The 21,491-nt window shown below is 42.7% G+C and overlaps 2 protein-coding genes and 2 long non-coding RNA genes across 4 annotated transcripts in view; 2 read left to right on the forward strand and 2 right to left on the reverse strand.

Annotated features, from left to right (window-relative positions):
* LOC138953114 (delta-like protein 1) overlaps nt 1-1,340 on the reverse strand; it is a 21,513-nt gene extending 20,173 nt beyond the window's left edge. Inside the window, exons 1-2 of the mRNA XM_070324900.1 lie at nt 1,249-1,340; nt 257-359 (exon numbers count right to left, since the gene is read on the reverse strand). Of these exons, the coding sequence (XP_070181001.1) occupies nt 257-359; nt 1,249-1,326 (181 nt within the window). The 5' untranslated portion in view covers nt 1,327-1,340. The remainder of the gene's footprint in view (nt 1-256; nt 360-1,248) is intronic.
* Nucleotides 1,341-4,879: 3,539 nt separating this feature from the next.
* Nucleotides 4,880-7,637, forward strand: LOC138953200 (adenosine receptor A2a-like). Its single transcript, XM_070324993.1, has one exon. The coding sequence runs from the start codon at nt 5,733-5,735 to the stop codon at nt 7,629-7,631; it is 1,899 nt and encodes a 632-aa protein (XP_070181094.1). The 5' UTR covers nt 4,880-5,732; the 3' UTR covers nt 7,632-7,637.
* A 102-nt stretch (nt 7,638-7,739) lies between these two features.
* LOC138953201 (uncharacterized) lies at nt 7,740-12,917 on the reverse strand. Its single transcript, XR_011451511.1, has 2 exons — nt 12,389-12,917; nt 7,740-10,982 (listed from the first exon to the last, which is right to left on the reverse strand). It is a non-coding gene; the product is annotated as an uncharacterized lncRNA (long non-coding RNA).
* Nucleotides 12,918-13,092: 175 nt separating this feature from the next.
* Nucleotides 13,093-14,685, forward strand: LOC138953202 (uncharacterized). Its single transcript, XR_011451512.1, has 2 exons — nt 13,093-13,454; nt 14,105-14,685. It is a non-coding gene; the product is annotated as an uncharacterized lncRNA (long non-coding RNA).
* Nucleotides 14,686-21,491: the final 6,806 nt, after the last annotated feature.

Consider the following 21,491-nt stretch of genomic DNA (forward strand, 5'->3'; position numbering starts at 1 on the left):
TGAAACATCGCGCGCCGTTATTTGTTCCGTGTTCGTCATTTTAACGTGAGTAGAGTGCTTTTTGGTCTTTTTGTTAAACAAGGGAGGCAAATATTTGCCAGTTTGCCACTGCGGTTTCCCCTTTGCTGCTTCTGTTGATGAATTTACCTGGGATCTTCGAAGTTAAAAAGTGGACTTGTTTTTGTTAACACTGTATTGCAGGTGTCGCTGTACCGGTGAGCGATTGACAGTTAAGAGAGTGAAGGGTTCAGCTTACCTGAACAGGTGAGTCCGGTAAATCCAGGTGGGCAGAGACAGCGGGCACTGTTGATGGACTCTACACACGTCCCCCCGTTCTGACACAGGCCAGGTGAGGAACACTAGAACACCGCGTCGTGTACATGTACATGAGCGTCATACCAGTGACGTTGCCAGGTTGTATTGTCTTATACCAATTTTGAGCAAATCCAAAAACTTCGCTTGGGACTTTCCCAACAAGCGGCTGACACATTGGATCAAGCTAAGTTTTCGTTACTCATTGTGCACTGTAAAGACCGTTGTGTCAATATATTTGTGAATGTATTGTTTTGTCAATAACACACGTTCCAACAACCTACCTTTCTTGTTTTTTGATTGTGCCAATTTTGAAAAATTCCATCAAAGTGTTGGCAGTTTTTCGAATTTTAAGACAGCCCTGTAACGCCCCCTTTCCCCAAACTATGCTTTTGGGGAACGGTGTTTCGCCCACGGCCGCCACCAAACGACGTTCCTGTCAATAGCAGCTTCCCAAAACGGGCGTGGCTGTTCGCTTGTTTGCATTTTATGATATCCACATAGTGAAAGAGTAATACTAACACGGACGCATGGAACGTGCAGTGAACAAACAGGAACAGAGCAAAGGAGACACTTGCCAGCAGACAGACAAAACGCTTCCATTTACTCAAAAGGCAATCTAGATGCCCCCCCCCACACACACACACGCACGTACGCACGCACGCACGAACACACGCACGTACGTACGCACGCACGCACGCACGCACACACACACACACACACACACACAGGTAGGCAAACAGAGAGGCAGGCAGTATGAGAGAGAGAGAGAGAGAGAGAGAGAGAGAAAGAGAGAGAGAGAGAGAGAGACAGACAGACAGACGGACAGACACACAGACACACTCACACACGCAGCGACAGAGACAACAAACACCCAGACACAGAGTGACAAACACAAACGTAATTATATATACACAAGATTTAACGTCAACTCACGTGTGGATGAGACCAAACGCCAAGCAGCATTACTGTCAAAAGAACTAAAATCGTTTCCATGGTAATCCCAATCCACATTGTCCTTTAGCCTGAAAAATGGAAAAAACGAACAAAAAGAGATGAAAAAGAAGATAACAAAAATAGTTTTCGCTAATGAGAAGAAAAACTGCTGCTTTTCACAATGGACAAAAAGTAACGAACCTATCATTAGCAGGCGACGTGTCTTTCTTTTTTCTTCTCTCCGTCTTCGACTTTCTGTCTGGCTTTCCCACTTCGTCTCGCTCTCTATGTCTATCTGCCCCTCCCTCCATCATCCCTCCTCAAACCCTATCCCCCCGCCCCCCCCCCCCCCCCCCCCGCCCAAAAAGACAGGCAGACAGGCAGACAGGCAGACTCACAGACTCACAGACTCACACACACACACACACACACACACACACACACACACACACACACACACACACACACACACACACACACACACACACACACACACACACACATACATTAAATATGATACACGAAAAGTAACAGCTGTTCCGAAGTTCGTCAGCCATGAAACTAACGGCAACAAAGAAGGGAAGTAAGCCTTGAAGGGTTTACGGGAGTTGTCTGCCCCATGATCCAAAGCAAGTTCCGGTTATAACCATCAGAAAACAATAAATTGTGCGTTCTTACGACCATTGAGGTCTGCACTCTGTTAATGACTTTGTTATTATCATTCTCTTCAAGACTCTCTGTCTAATAAGTCGAGCTAAAATGGGCTACGTTCAGCCTGTGTACATTTCCTTCTGTGATGCGACTATTGGATGACGTCATCGAACCTTCGTTGCCAAAGCTAATTTGAATGAAAGCTCGCGCCATCTTGTTAGCGTAGGTGACCAAAATGGGTCACAGGGTCCTGCAAGTCGTGAACGATTGTTCTTCTGCTACCCAAATCATGAGTCAGAAAGGAAATATTACGTCATTAGTTGACGACCAATTGCGTCATCAAACAACAATGGAATTGCGTTTGCACGTAGATCGTTTCTTGTTTCTAAAGCGAGAAAACTAAAAAGAAAACAGAACAAAGATTTGTCTGGGAAGTGCAATAGTTTTGTGTATTGATCACAGAAAAACGACTTCAGAAGTACTTGTGAAGAAAAATAGGCATGACTTCAGCATAACAGTGCGGTTAATGAGACAGTCACCAGCTTCACTTTTTGTCATTCATGCTGAAACTTTTGTGGAACAGAATAACGCGTTCGAGTTGTAAAAAGCTCATTCAAAGGGTTAACAAGGCTGTTCTTACTCCACAGCTTCCTACGACTGACTGCGTCGTAAGTTAACTTGTGCGCGGCGTACGTATCTCGGGAATCAGTCTGCAATTTCTTCTAGCGAAAACGTTTAACCTGGAAAGCAATACACCAGTTAACAGTTTCGGCACTTACATGGTACAAAGAAGGAAAACTCACGTGATACCCAAAGCGATTCTGGTTGGACGAGAAATTTCGTCGAGCAACTGCTGCATCGTCTGCTCAACGTGATGGAAGCAATTCATTGAAGAGGGCCCCAAAGGGTTTAAATTCGTGATCGTGATTGGCGTTTTTTGACCTTTCTGTGACCGTGATTGCCGAAATTTCCATTTCTGTGATCGTGATGGGACTTTGCCCGTGATCCGTGATGACAAAAAAATCAAGTCTCGTGATCGTGATCGTCATTTTTTTTTCGTGAGCGTGATGGGCATTATTGCAAAGCATTTTATTTTCAACGTACATTTTTCACAGCTGTATCACTCTATGATCCTCTATTCGTCAAGGTGTTCGTGATCGTGAAAACAAAAATCAAGGTAACTGTGAAATTTCCCTTCCCGTGATCGGGATGATACCCCCCCCCTTTGGGGCCCTCATTGAACGGGACGGTGTGTTTTCCTCTATGTTATAACAAAAACCTCACGTTACATCCAAATTAGCGATGGCGTCAACATACTGTGTTATTGGTTGCAGTAATGGGAGTAACCGACTTAAAAAGTGGTGGTCGGAGGATTGCAAAATTCATTACGTGCCTCGACGATCGTTAGTGTGTGGTTGCGAACCACCATTCAGGTGGGCATTTGTTATCGCCTGTGTGTCGTGTTTTGACAAACTTTTAGTACGACTGATGTGAGTCGAATTTGTTGGGGAAAGTTCAATGAATGCAAAAAGGTATGCCATATAGTAGTGTGTCATGTTTCTTTTGCGTTGGGTTGTGGTGAAATACACAGCGGTTATCTGTTTGCGAGTTGCCTGGAACACGGTTTTTTAATAACATCTCTCGATCTTCACATATTTTGTCATGTGAATAAGAACAGAACAAGTTCGTCAAACATATTTCTTATTTTATCTGCATTGAATGAATTTACAACGTCCTTCTTGTTAATTGATTATTCATAAAGACTACGTGTACTGAAGATAATGTTTCCCCCTTTCAACGGGGGGGGGGGGGGGGGGGGGGGGTAGTGCGCCGGAGTAGTGTCCCTTGCGTAGAAACGTGGGCGAATAACACGATCTGCGCATGCGGTGAAATCAACCGGAAAAGGAAAAAGACATACACATCCCGAAAAATGATATGCGCATCACCCGGAAAAGGAAATGGGTCGAATCTGCTCGCGATAAAAGAAGTGCGCATGTGCGAGATCTAAAATGGCCGCGGAACTGTTAACTGGTGTACATTCATTCAATGCAGATAAAATAAGAAATATGTTGGACGAACTTGTTCTGTTCTTATTCACATGACAAAATATGTGAAGATCGAGAGATGTTATTAAAAAACCGTGTTCCAGGCAACTCGCAAACAGATAACCGCTGTGTATTTCACCACAACCCAACGCAAAGGAAACATGACACACTACTATTTGGCATACCTTTTTGCATTCATTGAACTTCCCCAATAAATTCGGCTCACATCAGTCGTACTAAAAGTTTGTCAAAACACGACACACAGGCGATAACAAATGCCCACCTGAACTTGTGCCGGTTCGCAACCACACACTAACGACCGTCGAGGCACGTAATGAATTTTGCAATCTTCCGACCACCACTTTTTAAGTCGGTTACTCCCATTACAGCAACCAAGAACACAGCATGTTGACGCCACCGAAACTGTTAACTGGTGTATTGTTAACAGACTTCACGCGGAACATGCAAGTCAAGCTACGTTGAGAATGCAAGATCAGATCTGGGATGGGATAAGATGGGCAACAGAGTACAAACTACAATACGACATGTTTTGAAAACACCATCAATATAATCACGCCTGTCTGACCGTGCCATGAGAAGACCTGAAAAACAATATACCAGAGACAAAATCAGGGCCAGACTGTCACAAATGAACATCTATGGAAACACACCACGTTGCTCCAAATAACTGCTTACGAGCTTGATTCCATGACTGCAGCATCTGAGTCGGGACCGTACAAGAGGTATGAACGCTTCAGTCAGTTTCACACTTAAAGGTTAAAGGCACAATCATTCACGTGAGCTGGCCAGGCTTTTACATCGAAAAGAACAGCCTTTCACTTGGTCATTTACCTATAATCAAAAGCGTTGGTACTCTGTGCAGAGTTGGATTTTTTTAATGAACAAATTTTGTATTTTGTAAAGAAAATAATTAATAAAAAAAACCAATCACTGCTTTGCACAAGCTTACTTTCTCAAGAAGCTAATTCTGTCAAATATTTCTACGCTCAAGCTTATGTGTTTCTCGGTTTTGGATTTGAATCTGCATGGTTCAGTATACTTGTCATCCTCGCCTTAACCAGTAGTCGAACATGTCTGAAAGGATCAAAGAAATACTTCGACATTTTACTTTTTGTGGGGGCCATTATGTGCAAACTCAAACAACTCGAAATCAAGTATAACCGTTCATTGGAAGAAACGAAAAACGATCTCTACTGTTAGACAGTACACTGTATTTGCGCGACAGTGACTATAGTTCAGTTGTTCATTTGTGAAAACAAATCGTTTTGTGAGATCAATCCACACGGCCCTTTCAAATCTCTTTTACTTCTATTTTACTTCAGCTTGCAATGAGCGAGCACGGTGGTATTTTATCTGTGAGTAGATGATGTCACACTGACTTGGTGGCTCGTGCTGAGAGCGATACGCTTTCTGAAGACGATATCCTGACTACGAGTGTGTGCTATTGTTAATTGCAATATTAACTTCAAAGGTTCTCGCCTAGAATTAAAACTCAAGTTAGTGTTTCATGACTGCAACCATGCATGGTTTTGCCAATAAGTGGCCGCACCCGACCAAGCGTTATTGTGAAATGAACTTGAGCAGAGTGAAGAACATCTTACTCGAGAAGAACAGCAGTGTGTTACTGAGTACAGTTGGACCAGACTGAAAAGGAGTTGGGGGGTGTTCCCGTACAACTAAGCTGTACCTTGATGATGGCCACGCTCAAGCCCGGGTTCCTTCTCCACACTTGATCGAGCGAGCAGTGTGAGAGACGGAGCGCGAGGTATGAAGACCTGGACGACCCAGGACTACGTGTACGTGACGGCGGAGTGCCTGGTGGCCGTGCTGGCCGTGCTGGACAATGGCCTGGTGCTGATGGCCATCTACCGGATCCGCGCCCTCCGGACCGTCACCAACTGCTTCATCGCTAGCCTGGCCGCCGCCGACATGCTAGTGGGGGCCGTCATCCCACCCGCCGTCGTCCTGCCCTACCGCGGCTTTCCCCACGAGTTCTATGGCTGCGTCGTCCTCAACAGCGCCGTGGTGCTCATAACCAACATCTCCATCCTCAGCCTGCTGGCCGTGGCCATGGAGCGCTTCCTCGCCATTTCAGACCCCTTCCGCTACCGGCGCGTGCTGACCAAGAAGCGCGCGCTGCTCGTGGTGGCCTTGACCTGGGTGGTGGCCATCTTTGTAGGCCTCATCCCCACCATGGGCTGGAACCTGGGCTCAGATGGCTTCGACCAGTGCTCCTTCGACGGTGTGATCGACATGAGCTTCATGGTCTACCTCATCTTCTTCGCCATCACCCTGCCGCCCCTGTTCTTCATGCTGATCATCTACCTCTACATCTTCCACATCATCCGCAAGCAGCAGAGCCGCATGGTGTCTCAGATGCCGGTGCTGTCACGTGACCAGCAACGCAGCAAGCGGCAGCAGAAGCAGGAGATGAGGGGGTCTAAGTGGCTGGCCTACGTCATCATCCTCTTCGCCCTCTGCTGGATGCCCCTGCACGTGTGTAACTGCATCAAGCTGTTCGACATGGAGCACAGCCCGCCCCGACCGGTGCTGCTGGCGGCCATCGTCCTGAGTCACGCCAACTCCTTCATCAACCCCTTTCTCTACGCCTTCAGGAACTCGCAGTTCAAGTGCGCCATGAAGCGCATCATCTTCTCCGGGCGCGTGCAACCCAGCTACAGCACGGACTCCGGCTTGGCGTACACCAGGACTATCAGAGGGTCCACGACGGGGGGCAGCACCGCCGTCAACGGCTACGCGTTGTCCAACAGCCTGACTATCCAGGGCGCCAAGTCGTCGGGCCAGGGCAACGGCGTGGTCAACGAGGCTTTCAACCGTGAGCCGGACGTGTCAAGGGAGGTGATGCCGGAGGTTTCTGTCCAAAGGCAAAAGTCACTGAGGTGGAACGACGAGCCCTTGGATGGTGTCTCACTTTTCGAGGACGAGCACACGGCGATGGAACTGCTCGAGCACATCGAGGAGGAGGAGGAGAATGGTCCTCATCATGTCTCCGATCAGGTCTGGGTCACGCCCTCCTCGCGCTCTGTGGAGTTTCGCGCGCTCTCACAGGCACCTCTTCCTTCCTCACCGTCTCAGAAGCGGTACGAGGTGGCTCCTTCTTTGCAGCATCACGACGAAGATGTAAACCAAAACTTTTCGGATCAAAGCGTTTCCATGCCAGCGCTCGGGACCAGTGGTGTGATTCACTTTTCGGACGATGCCGACTGCGCTCAGGACAATGTTGTCCGGGTAGAGCTGGAAGACGTCACAAACGATGCCACAGATGACATTACGAATGACATATTCACTGACAGTGACATTGCAGACAATACAAATAACGTGAAAGCGGAGCGTACAAATCATGCGCACAATAACGTTACAAATGGTGGTAGTTCAACGGTAGGAAATGAGAGGACATTCCAGGCTGAACAGGGCCATACCGCGAACGATTCAGAGACATATCCATCTGAAACAGAAGGTGGTTCCTGTAAGCTCCTCACAGAGGGGCAGCACCAGAATGGGGAGTTTCCCTCCGACCTCGGTGCTGGCAGGTCTGAGTTAGGGATGGAGTCAGCACAGGGGGGAGGAGCAAGTAACGGACAAGAAACAGAGCTTGAGTCTGGGAACGAGTTCAGCTCCAAAACGATCGTGACTGTGCGTTTGTGATAACTCTTTCAGTAGGTAGCGGCAGTCAAAACTTGGTTTTGAAGTGAGAGTGAATGTTTTGTGATGTCTTGAAAGAAAAATAAAGTACAAGCAAAACACAAAAAAAAGTAAGTGGATACCTTTATTAGTTCCTGAGATTTTGATATTTTAGTACATACGCTGTCGCGACTCTGCTTAAAACTGTAAAATAGGGCAACTTCAGCAGCATGTGGGTACCACATAGTTATCCTCAGCCCTTTCAACTTTTCAGGATCTGTTATCAGCAACCAAGAATAGAAAAAACACATAGTTCTAGCCCTCTAATCTCATATGGCTTCTGTCAGCAAGCATGCAAACTTCACGAAAAACACAATTAAACCCATCGCAAAATTGCACGGGAGGGCAACTTTGGGTCATCACAATTCACACAATATGTATAGCAGCTGTCTGAAACTTTCACATATTCCAAACAAATGTGTGTAGAACATGGCTATTTTTTTTCAGACAGCTTAGTTCAATGCTTTTGGAGTATAAGAGCCTCAAAAATGTCAAAAACCTCAATTTGTCAAGCGGAAAAACAGGAAAATTACAGTTTTTCGCACTTCAAGGCCAATAATTAAGAAACTATTTAAGATACAACGAAAAATTTTGGTGTGTAGATAGATTACAGTGTAATCTTTACAGACATCAGTAAAATTCAGTGTAATGTTGAAAATAATCCCCCAAGAGTGGACAAACCCCCCCCCCCCAGAGGGGGGTAGCACATTTCAGATTGAAATATTTCAGAAACTACTGAAAATACAGCCATGATTTTTGGTGTGTAGATTGATTACAATGTTATCTTCACAAATATGTGTTCAATCAAGTACACTACATTGGGGTGTGCACGTTAAAGATCCCACGATTGACAAAAGGGTCTTTCCTGGCAAAATTGTATAGGCTTAGATAAAAATGTCACTGTTATCCCTGCGCCTTGAATATGTGCGCGATATAAATTGCATAAAAAAAAATTTTTTTAAATTAAAAAAATATATATATAAATCCCTGCGCTTAGAACTGTACCCACGGAATATGCGCGATATAAGCCTCATATTGATTGATTGATTGAAGTAAGATCTAGAGAATACTACATGGCTTGCTGTGTCGTACCAGATTTACACGAGTTGTTTTTTGACTCACATGCGAAGCAAAAGTGAGTCTATGTACTCACCCGAGTCGTCCGTCCGTCCGTCCCGGCGTCCGCCCGGAAAACTTTAACGTTGGATATTTCTTGGACACTATTAAGTCTATCAACACCTGATGTGGCCTGATGGTGTATGGTTACAAGATCTCAAAAAACATGTGCGGCAACTTGACCTCACATCAAGTTCAAGGTCACAGGGGCCGTAATTGTTGTCTTAAAAACGGCCATTTTTCACATTTTCTTCTGAAGTTATCGAGAATGGCAACCTTAGCTATGTATGCTATACAGGGCAATGTAAGCCCTATCTTTGGACACCAGTTTGGTTGACCTTGCTTCAAGGTCAAGGTCGCAAGGGTCCTTTAAAGTTGGATTGTATACATATTTTGAAGTGACCTTGACCCTGAACTATGGAAGATAACTGTTTCAAACTTAAAAATTATGTGGGGCACATGTTATGCTTTCATCATGAGACACATTTGGTCGCATATGATCAAGGTCACTTTGACCCTTATGAAATGTGACCAAAATAAGGTAGTGAACCACTAAAAGTGACCATATCTCATGGTAGAAAGAGCCAATAAGCACCATTGTACTTCCTATGTCTTGAATTAACAGCTTTGTGTTGCATGACCTTAGATGACCTTGACCTTGGGTCAAGGTCACATGTATTTTGGTAGGAAAAATGTGTAAAGCAGTTCTTAGTGTATGATGTCATTGCTAGGTTTAGTTATTTGACCTTGACCCTGAAGGTCAAGGTCATGTAAAGGTCAAGGATGTGAGTCGTATGGGCTTTGCCCTTCTTGTTTAAATAGTGAACTGCGAAAGCGAGCTGTTTACTATTTGAAAAAGCAACGAGTGTAAATCTGGTACGACACAGCAAGCCATGTAGTATTCTGTTTATCCTACATTATATACTTCTGTGCCAGATCTAACTAAAAGTCACCGACAGCGATATTGCCTTTGGATCAACCGCTTTAGAACTTAAAACCACTTTACTCAATTTGACATTCATTCCTCCGCCATGACACACACTCTCAAACTAGGACAAAGTAGTTCGCCTTTGTCAACACTGTTAAGTTTAATATTCGAACAATCAAAACCGAGTACCTGCAAAACCGGTAAAATCCGTTGCGTTGATCGCGAGTCATGGCGGAGTATTCGAGCGAAGCAATGGTGACGCACGCTTCGAGACAATTTGTGGAAGAAATCAAACCCATCACTTCAAAATATACCAGATAAAAAGAAAAGCAGTGGCCACAGGATAAAAGAAACCAAAAGGAACAACAACAGCAAAGCATATCCTTCCTCGATAGGATTAGCTTGACCTTCCGGTTTATCCCATGTACTACTAATTTACATAGCTTGACCTTCCGGTTGACCTCATTTACATGATATACACACGTGTGATTTGAACGATTTTTATCTCACGGTTATCTCTCTCACGTATGTGGGATAAATTTACTAACATTGTTCACAGTTCTCTGGGGAAAACTAAATTCTTGCAAAGTGCACAGTCGGATGAGAAGTGACAGTCAAATGCATATATACCCCTTCTTCAAAGTCAGTCAAACAAAGTTGTCAGTCAAGTACTGCTTGAAACAGGTGTACATGGCAGGCAGGTTTGCTGGAGATTCGACTGTGAATGTTCTGCCAGAAGAAGAAAATGGTGCAAGCACAATGTTGTGTCCAAAAACAACCGATGCAGGAATCTGGCAGAAGTCAGCGATAGGTTCTCCTTTTTGTGGAACGATATTAGATCGAGCACCATGCCATTCACAAGTTCTGATGGACGGTCAAGGTCTTCCAGAAGGTCCGGATTGAGCAGGTGGTTTCTTGTGATCCTATGTTTCAGCAAATGAACCCCAACATTCCGGCCCATGATGCAACGCCCTGCGTCGATATCCAAAAATGCTTCTAGTTCTAATCCAGTCTTATTCCCCAGCTTTGTTGCTTCTTTCACTGTTCCCTCAATTTCTGCCTTGATTTCAAGTCCTTGCAGCAAGTTCACTCGAACACTTTGGGGAGAAATTAAACCAGGTCACTCCAATCCCTCCCTGTTTCCAACCGAAGCAGATCCAGCTGCAACAATAGCTTGTTGGTCAGTGGTACCAGCTGAAGTTTGGGTGGTCGACCTCTTCCAGTTGCTGTGAGTGTGAAAGCAGACTTCATTTGCTGGAAGTGAGCATCATCTGTAACACGCACAAACAAAACAAAAATGTAATACTATGTTCATAATATTTTTGTACTGAAACCATGAAGGCTACCAGTAAGTTCGTCACGCGGTAGATTCGTCACCCGTGACGAAATTACTGGCAGGGGTGGGCGGGTGTTAAGCTTAGAGCTTATGCTTTCAGATGTTTGATTTGTGGGAGAGATTCAAGATTCACTGACATTTTTTAGAGAGAGAGAGAGAGAGAGAGAGAGAGAAAGAGAGAGAGAGTTGTTATTTTAAAACCCGAGATCTACTCATTGTGCAGTTCTCAACTGAGCAGTTTTCAGACGACACAGTCCGAGCGTTGTTATTTTAAAACCCGAGATCTACTCATTGAGCAGTTCTCAACCCGAGATCTACTCATTGAGCAGTTCTCAAAAGCATGTAGTCTGAGAGAGGGAGCGAGAGAGAGAGAGAGAGAGAGAGAGAGAGAGAGAGAGAGAGAGAGAGAGACGGACGGACGTACATACACCCATATCCATGACACGCACGCACACACACGCACGTACAAACGCACAAACACTCACACACACCATCGCACACACACCCACACACTGACTAACACCCACACACGCGCGACCAAGAGAGAGAGAGAGGGAGTCCTATGACTTCAACCTCACTGTCAAGGAGGCAGAGAAACTCAATGTGAGGAGAGGGAGGGGTGGAAGGAGGTGAGAGAGAGAGAGAGAGAGAGAGAGAGAGAGAGAGAGAGAGAGAGAGAGAGAGAGCCGCGCTCGGACTACTGTGGCGAAGTTACCGGGACCGGTGACGAATCTACCGTGTGACGAACTTACTGGAAGCCACCATGAAGGCCTGTTTACTTTCAGTTTTACTTTTGTCCCAAAACAAAAGTTTGCTTTGTTTTTCTGTCATGTATTTGGTTATTTTTTAACTCGTTTCTAATTTATTATATCACCTTGCTTGTCATGAGAAACAAATTAGTAATCACACAAGTTTGATGGACCATAAACTCTGATTAACTGGGGGGAAAAGGAAGAAGGAATGGAGATGCGCTAGGGTCAGTGCATGTAAGCTACGCTACTCGTTGCTAGGCCTAGTCTTGCACTTCCGGTTTTAGCAAAGGAACAATTATTCCTTTTAATCCTAATTTAATCCTCAAGAAAACAACAACTGAGAAACAAAAACCATCGGAGTAATAATTCAAGATTAGTTTGAAACAAATATATCACATGTACGGCGAAAGGCAAAAAATAACTTAGGTCGTTTATCGAGTACCCCCATTTCAACACCCAATACAAAATGACCCAGCACAAACTACTATCATCAAAATGAAAACTACGCACTCAAAACGCTAAATTCAGCAGAATGGTTCGACAGATCAACTTCTAAACACTAAATGAACAGAAAAACATCAACACTTACCAAGGATGGGTTTGATTTCTTCCACAAATTGTCTCGAAGCGTGCGTCACCATCGCTTCGCTTGAATACTCCGCCATGACTCGCGATCAACGCAACGGATTTTACCGGTTTTGCAGGTCCTCGGTTTTGATTGGCTCGCGCTTCGCGCGCATGAATCTTAAACGGAAACTTCCATATTTGGAGGATTCACAAGAAATCGGACTTTCTAGCGCATCTTTTACGACTACGATCGTTTGAGTTGTTTTTAAGTTACGAAAGGTTAAAGTTGGGCAATTTTTTATTGTCCATGTCTAAAATCCACCATCGATTTAATCTAAAAAATACCCCCCCTAGAAAGAAAAGGGACTCTTTCTTTAGCAGTTGACACTGGTTTCCGATCGTTGAATGAAACTATTTTTAGAAAATACAACGCCGAAAGGGAAACACCACAAAAAGTTGAAGAGCAAGTAGTAATGGCGGTCGCGTCACGGCTGTCCGAAAATCCGGAGAGAGTATTTGTGATTCACGCACACGCATTCAATCCAAGCACATTTTGCAAACAAATGGCATGGGGTAAAAGACAAAGAATCCAACTTCATTTCTGTAGTTTCCATTTTCAATAATATGCCATATATTGAAAGCTGTCGGAAATTGAAAACGTGTTATTTTCAGCACAGATCTCGCTTTCCCGCATGGGACTAGCGTTACTGCCGCTACCTACTTTAAGCTCTATTCCTCTTACTCACTGCGACTCCGACAAAGACTAAATGAACGCGGAACAAAGAGACGTATGCATTTAGAGCGCTATTACGTCCCTATGTTTCTCAGATCTTTATTAGCACTCTTGTCTCATTTGACTAAAAGGGAAAACACAGACAAAGGTGATTTGCATCCAGGTCCTGAAGACGTGGGATTGACTGTTCGGGACGGATTATGTTTATGGACACTGCAAATCCCCAAAAATGTTGAACTGTTCTGAACTTTCTGCTTGGAACGAATTGAAGTTTTGGACACTACAAATCCAGACAAAAACAAGAAGACATCAACTTTGAAGACAGTATAATATTTTGTTCTTGTCTCCTGTAGATGTAGCCAAGTGGCGTACCCAGTCTCTATGTGTAATTATCTCCTGCCCGACCCAGTTGCCTCCCATGTCTATTATCTTCCCCTGACCCAAGTTGTGTCTCCCGCTAGGATTATTGTGTGTTGTAGGTGTGTAGGAAGGCTGGTTTCTTATTGGTTGATTGTTTGAACGGGTGCGCGCGTGACTCAGAATGATAGCGTGGGCTAGAATAGTACCCGGTGTGATTTCATAGTGAGAGGACGTGTGTCAGTGTGCGTATCGGCTTGGATTTGTGCTGTTTAACTTTTGATTGAACGATTACTGTGTTAATGTAAGGAGTGTAGCTGAGCCATTAAAACGTTTATGTTGGCGAAGGAGTGATTCGAGGATTGTTTAGAGAGACTTTGTGTGTGTGAGAAACGTTTTAGAGCTGGTTTTTTATCAGCGAAGTGACTTTCGACCGGGATCGTAATTCGAGTTCCGACGAGTTGTGTGCGGCTGTATATTGAGGAAGGAACTACACTGCTTTCTGGTGTCTGCTTTCTGGTGTCTACTTTCTGGTGTCTACTTTCTGGTGTACGTTAAGTAAAAGTCACGTTATCGCAACCTCTGTCTTGGCGTCTCATTTATGCTTCCTGGCCTATTTTCCCCTTTCCACTCCACCCTATCACATAGATATGCGAGTACCTGCATGCTGTGTGTATGTGCGCCAACGAGCGTCGGTGTGTGTTCTATCTCTCTGCATGTCTGTCCGTCCGTCTTTCTCTGTGCGAATGACCGCGAACTCCCTGTCTCAACCATTGTTGTCATTGTTGTTAATTCATTCTCGCTCAACTGTAATCAATTGTTTTATATCATTCGTTTTTTCCAAATGTCAGGCGTTGTGACGTATTTATTGACTACTTTAACTATTGAAAACTGCATTCTTATGTTTCATTCGTAAAAGCCGTTTCCATTGAATACCATTTGTACTGGGTTTTTTAAATATGCTAATCGAATGTCATTTTTAAGATGATTCAGTAAGGCCCCGTATGGCAGCATCTTGATTGTGGCAAAATGGCGAAACACGTCCAAAATCACCAAATACACTCACTAATTAACTGTGATGTATAGTGTGCACATTTCCCAACTACTAACGTTTGTGGTTAGGAGAAAGTTTTAGGGTTGTGATGGCGTGACTTGTTCCCCCTTGTAAATCTAAAACTGAATCTCATGTACTCTCTCGCACAAAAAGAAACTCCGTTTTGTTTACCTTACGCATGGAGGCTTCAGTGTTGTTTGTTCTTGAGTCCGTGTGCGCTCGTGAGTTTGTGTGCATGCTGATGTATGTATGTGTGTGTGTGTGTGTGTGTGTGTATGTGTGTGTGTGTGTGTGTGTGTGTGTGTGTGTGTGTGTGTGAGGTGTGTGAGAGAGAGATAATGCAAGAGAGTGAGAGAGTTTCAGGTGTACACATAACGGTATTCCTGTAATTATTCTGTGCATTTAAACGGAGAATGACAGGAGATGCGCAATAACTTGTTGGGATTATTTCTAAAGGACTCCTTCGAGCGCTAACTTCGAGAGTCCCACATCATTTCATCCCTCGGCACAACTTGCCCCGATGGAATTAACATCCGCCGTTTAATATCATTCTTTCCAACCTTCATCTCCCGCTGCTCCACTCACATTAATTTGTGTGTGTGCGCGCGCGCACGCTATCAGCTGACTGCAAATTGACCAAAGAAGAACGATAATAAAATCAACCTGCGAATCATTTTCCCCTTACACCTTCCTTCACGAACCTACCCCTCCTCCCACTCCCCCATTTTGGACACCAAAGCCATAAAATAGAAGAATACAAATTTGGACCCAGACGTCATCCAATAGTCATATATATTACAAACGGATTTTTTTTAGCGGGCGAACTTAGCACAGTTATGCTAGATTTTATTGACAAAGTTTGGAACCTCAGTAAGACTGAACTGGTCGTAATTACGCGGAATTTAGTGTTTTCTGTTGTTCGCAACCGGATGTCACCATCGTTCATAGGCAGGCAACTCCCGTGAACCCTTCACCAGAGTGAAGCTCCTTTTGTTGTCATTAGTTGCATATCCGTTTGAACGACGTGATCAGCGAAAGCAAACGCATGAGAGCAAATTCAATCCTGCAGTTCAGTGATTAGTTCGCGTACTTTAAAACCTAAATGGTCACAATAATGAATAAATGATCACAGACGTCGTAAGCTGCCTGTTTTACGTCGTACGAACGGACATGCAACTAATGACAACAAAAGGGGCTTCACCCTGGTGAAGTTCCCTGCCCATGAACGATGGTGACATCCGGTTGCGGACATGAAAACATTATATCCTGCGTATTTATGACCAGTTCGGTCTAAGTTAGGTTCCTGACATTTTTGTTTATTCTATTCAAGCCTCTCCGTCCATAAAATGAAGCCAAACTATGCTACGTTCGCCCGCTGAAAATGTCTTTCTGTAATATGACTATTGGATGACGTCATAAATCGTTCGTAAATGCCTCCCCCCTCCACTACCCCCTTACCACCCCTATCAACTGTACCCCTTCTTCCGCCCCACGCCCCCCCGCCCCCCTTTTTGTGTGTGTGTCGAGATGTTGCGGTCTTGCTTTTCAACACACAATCCATTCTAAACTATCTTTCTTGCCTTGTTTGTTGTTACTTATTATTTTATTATTCTATTGTTAACGGTAACCCTTGTATTCACTGTGACCCAGGTCCACTTCGATTATGTTTCATTTCTAGGATTCCTTCCTTTTGTTTTTTTTAAACGTTTTCAGATCCTAGTATAGCCTCCCTTGCCCCTCTATCCGTTTCGTTTGATTTGTGAATTGTTTGTATAAGTTCTTTCTGTTCTATCATCTTTCTTCTTCTTTTTTACATTTAGTCAAGTTTTGACTAAATGTTTTAACATAGAGGGGGAATCGAGACGAGGGTCGTGGTGTGTGTGTGTGTGTGTGTGTGTGTGTGTGTGTGTGTGTGTGTGTGTGGAGCGATTCAGAGTAAACTACTGGACCGATCTTTATGACATTTTTCATGAGAGTTCCTGGGTATGATATCCCCAGACATTTTCTCCTTTTTTCGATAAATGTCTTTGATGACGTCATATCCGGCATTTTGTAAAAGTTGAGGCGGCACTGTCACACCCTCATTTTTCAATCAAATTGATTGATATTTTTGGCCAAGCAATCTTCGACGAAGGCCGGACTTTGGTGTTGCATTTCCGCTTGGAGGCTTAAAAATTAATTAATGACTTTGGTCATTAAAAATCTGAAAATTGTAATTAAAATAATTTTTTATAAAACGATCAAAAATTACGTTTATCGTATTCGTATTCACACACACACACACACACACACACACACACACACACACACACACACACACACACACACACACACACACACACACACACAAACACACACACACACACACACACACACACACACACACACACACACACACACACACACACACACACACACACAGAGGACAGACAGACAAACAGAGACAGTGACAAATAGAGACAGAGACAAAGAGAGAAAGGAACAAAGTGAGACAGAGACTTACTCCTTCTGGCGATTAGCCTCGGGAATATCAAAGACTAAATTTGATAACGATTACAAGCTTAATGTAATGATGTGTTGTGCAGCTGACCCTTTTTCTCTTCTCATTCTTTCTTTCGCATCGTGGGAAATTGCCAGTTGCAGTAAAAGTGAATAAAATCACTCCATCTGATCAGAAAGAAAAGCTTTCCTTTTATCGGCTTTTTCTTCTTTTTGCACAGGCAAGAGTAACAAAACTCTATATCTTTTTTACAATGAAATAAATCGGCATTTTCTGTTCTCTTGTCCTGTTTCTCTTTTCTTTGAAGCTTTGATTGGAGGAAAAGGAGACATTTTCTGCACCCGTTCATTGGAAAGTTTCTCTTTTGAAGAAAATGTTAACTTTTCCACTTCCTTTTTATTCATTTGAAGCTCTGTTTGGTTCCTCCTCCGCTCTCATTGTTTAAAAAAAAAAATCTTTCCTTTGACATGCGTCTTACAACTGCGACTGTATTTTCTCAAACCACACACGATCTTTGTCCAAACTGTTGGTGGTCACGGCGTGCTAAATGTCATGTTTATCTTTATGTGAATTTAGCTGATTTTAGCTGAAGCTGCTCAACGCTAGCAGTATTTGTTTTCCTGTCATAGATTTTCTTTTGTTTCAGTGTCTTTGATTTAATTTAATCTAATCTTATATTATTTCTTTGAATTTGTATGATTTGAATTTGTTGTTGTCGTGGAAGTGAAAATGCCAGGCCAAAATGTATTTGCTTGTGTGTGTGTGTGTGTGTGTGTGTGTGCATTCTGCTTTCCACACGATTGGCGACCTAAGGCCTATTTAGGTGGCCATCCACATGTGGATGGCAACTTAACTGGTGGATTGTGTCCTATCACAGTGGATGGTTCCTTCACTCCAGATCTGGATTGCTACCTTATTTGTGGATTGTTACCCACAATGGAATGTAACCTAAAGAATATTGTGGATTGTTACTTGCATTTGTGGAAATGTTACTTGCACTTGTGGAAATGTTACTAATGTTTTAGTGGGGTTTTTTTTCTATTGAGAACAGAAAGTGTAAAGTAAAAGCTCCTGCTGAATTTATTTTCAAAACTTTACCAGAAATTGAGTAGACCTATCAAGCCCCCAAACCAAACGTTCGATGTAAGGACCAATGACACTGACAGATCCTCTATTTTTTTTTTATATAAAGACAAGGGACTGGGTGGCCGAGTGGTAACGCACTTGCGCTCGGAAGCGAGAGGTTGCGAGTTCGACTCTGGGTCAGGGCGTTAGCAATTTTCTCCGGTTCAAGTGTTAGTCTTTCGGATGAGACAAAAAACCGAGGTCCCTTCGTGTACACTACATTGGGGTGTGCACGTTAAAGATCCCACGATTGACAAAAGGGTCTTTCCTGGCAAAATTGTATAGGCATAGATAAAAATGTCCACCAAAATACCCGTGTGACTTGGAATAATAGGCCGTGAAAAGTAGGATATGCGCCGAAATGGCTGCGATCTGCTGGCCGATGTGAATGCGTGATGTATTGTGTAAAAAAATGCCATCTCACACGGCATAAATAAATCCATGCGCCTTGAATATGTGCGCGATATAAATTGCATAAAAAAAATTAATTAAAAAAAATAAAAACATAAATCCCTGCGCTTAGAACTGTACCCACGGAATACGCGCGATATAAGCCTTATATTGATTGATTGATTGATTGATTGAAAAATGAACAAAATAAATACGGAAACACCCCACAAGACTAAACTACAGAAACTCATAAGTAAAAATGCTTTTGATCGTCAAACAGCGTGCAATGACATGTGTTTAAAAAAATAATTTTCGTCTAGAGCTCGTACTGAGTCTTACTGTGGTATGGCACTCAGTGTCAGTGCCAGTAGGTGTGTGTCAGTGTCATTAGTCACTGTTTGTGTGTGTGTGTGTGTGTGCTTCGTTTGTTTGTTTGTTTGTTTTTAATGGTTGTTATTGTGGTGTTTTTCGTTTTTGTTGTCAAAATTAATCAGTTCATTTCAATGTCATATGATATGTTTTGTAAACTGACAATAAACCGCTAAATATGATTTCAAAGCATCAAATTCATTATTTAAAAAAAAAGTTTAAATATTTACCAATAAATTTGTTCAAGTGAAGAGTTCAAAAGTGCCTGCTGCCAAATTGTTCGCACAATTGCAGATTAACTGGAAATTATACGAGTGCATGGGAAGAAATATTTTCCAACATGATACCGGGCAGAACTGAAACCGTCACAGTCATCATTTTGCACAAGACAAGTCAGTCTCCATCAAGCCCCAAGATATATCAAATCGGCAGACAAGGTTTAATGACCAAACAAATTGTAACTTCTAACCGACTTGGTCTTCGGGTCACAGCGGAGGACGACAATAGCTTAATGGTTTCATTTGTGCTGAATTACAGCTTTTTACTTTTTTACTTTCAAAAAACCCGTTTTTACAAACTTGTTTCTAAAATCATAATTAAATATTTTCCGGGCCATTCACGTCTATGTTTAACATTGCAACTGTCGGTAAAACCGTACTCTATGGATATTGTGTGCAGTTGGTATGAGGTCAAAGACTACAGACGAAAAAAAACCAGAAAAAAACTGACATAAATATTGCTCAACTGTCGGCCAGCAGTTTTACTGCCCGGTATTGTAATAGATAAGTGCATTGCCTAAACATGACATTTGAAAGAAAAAAAATCACCCTAACCCTAACCCTAACCCTAACCCTATTCCATGACAACGGCTACCTAGAGACGTAAAATATTTTCACAGTAAAAAAACCAAACGCACATCATCAAAAAAGATGATTGATATTTAATCTAAAATAGACTAGAATAAGAGTAAAAACAAGTCGCGTAAGGCGAAAATACAATATTTAGTCAAGTAGCTGTCGAACTCACAGAATGAAACTGAACGCAACGCAACGCAGCAAGACCGTATACTCGTAGCATCGTCACTCCACCGCCCGTGGCAAAGGCAGTGCACGTGGAATTGACAAGAAGAGCGGGGTATTCGTTGCGCTGAGAAGGATAGCACGCTTTTCTGTACCTCTCTTCGTTTTAACTTTCTGAACGTGTTTTTAATCCAAACATATCATATCTATATATTTTTGGAATCAGGAACCGACAAGGAATAAGATGAAAGTGTTTTTAAATTGATTTCGAAAAAAAAATGTTTATAATAATTTTTATATATTTAATTTTCAGAGCTTGTTTTTAATTTGAATATAACATATTTATATGTTTTTGGAATCAGCAAATGATGGAGAATAAGATAAACGTAAATTTGGATCGTTTTATAAAGTTTTATTTTTTTTTACAATTTTCAGATATTTAATGACCAAAGTCATTAATTAATTTTTAAGCCACCAAGCTGAAATGCAATACCGAACCCCGGGCTTCGTCGAAGAGTACTTGACCAAAATTTCAACCAATTTGGTTGAAAAATGAGGGCGTGACAGTGCCGCCTCAACTTTCACGAAAAGCCGGATATGACGTCATCAAAGACATTTATCAAAAAAATGAAAAAAACGTTCGGGGATTTCATACCCAGGAACTCTCATGTCAAATTTCATAAAGATCGGTCCAGTAGTTTAGTCTGAATCGCTCTACACACACACACACACACACACACACACACACACACGCACAGACACACACACATACACCACACCCTCGTTTCGATTCCCCCTCGATGTTAAAATATTTAGTCAAAACTTGACTAAATATAACAACATGGGTGGAAGTTGGTGGCCATTCAACGTGTTTTTGTAAAACATGAACTCGTGGTAGTAAAGTTGGTTGGATTTGGTTGCGTATGAAAACGACAAGTGGCATTACAGGAACAAATTGATTCCCATCACAAAAAAAGTCAATGGAGATCGCTTCATCATAGTTATCTCTAAACGTCCAAGGCATAATGGTTGGGTGAAAATGAAACATAAAAAAGTTGTTTCAGTATTTCTTAGGCAACCGTCCAGACTCACTACCACCGATTTTAGAGACAAAGAAAAATATCTTCAAAAATGCACTTTTTACGTGTTTTGGCAGAAATCTTTTTTGGGGATCTTAGAAAAGGTTCTAAAGAATGTTTTGACAAAGAAGCTTTCATCAATGTTTTACCGAAGAGTAGTTACAACAATTTTTTCAACGAATTTCATTCTTGCTTTTTTTAAGTGCAAGGCCAGAATACGACTGTATACCCGGAGAGAAGGTTTTTAATCACCACCAAAATTCCGTGGTAATGAAACCAAATCTTTAAATTGGCAATATTCCTGACTTCTGACAAACATTTTGCGACCCATTTGCCCATCTTTTCTTTTTGTTAATTGGCCAAATCGATTGATTAAAGTTTGAATTTTAGGTAACCAAATTTGGAATAGTAGTGCTGTCGAGTGAGTTCACTAAAATTTGAAGAGTCTGGGTTTTTGTCGCCCATATGACTGTAGAAAACAGAGCATTTCTCCAAAAAA

The sequence above is a fragment of the Littorina saxatilis genome, linkage group LG17 (assembly GCF_037325665.1).
Source record: "Littorina saxatilis isolate snail1 linkage group LG17, US_GU_Lsax_2.0, whole genome shotgun sequence".
Taxonomy (NCBI): Eukaryota; Metazoa; Mollusca; class Gastropoda; order Littorinimorpha; family Littorinidae; genus Littorina; species Littorina saxatilis.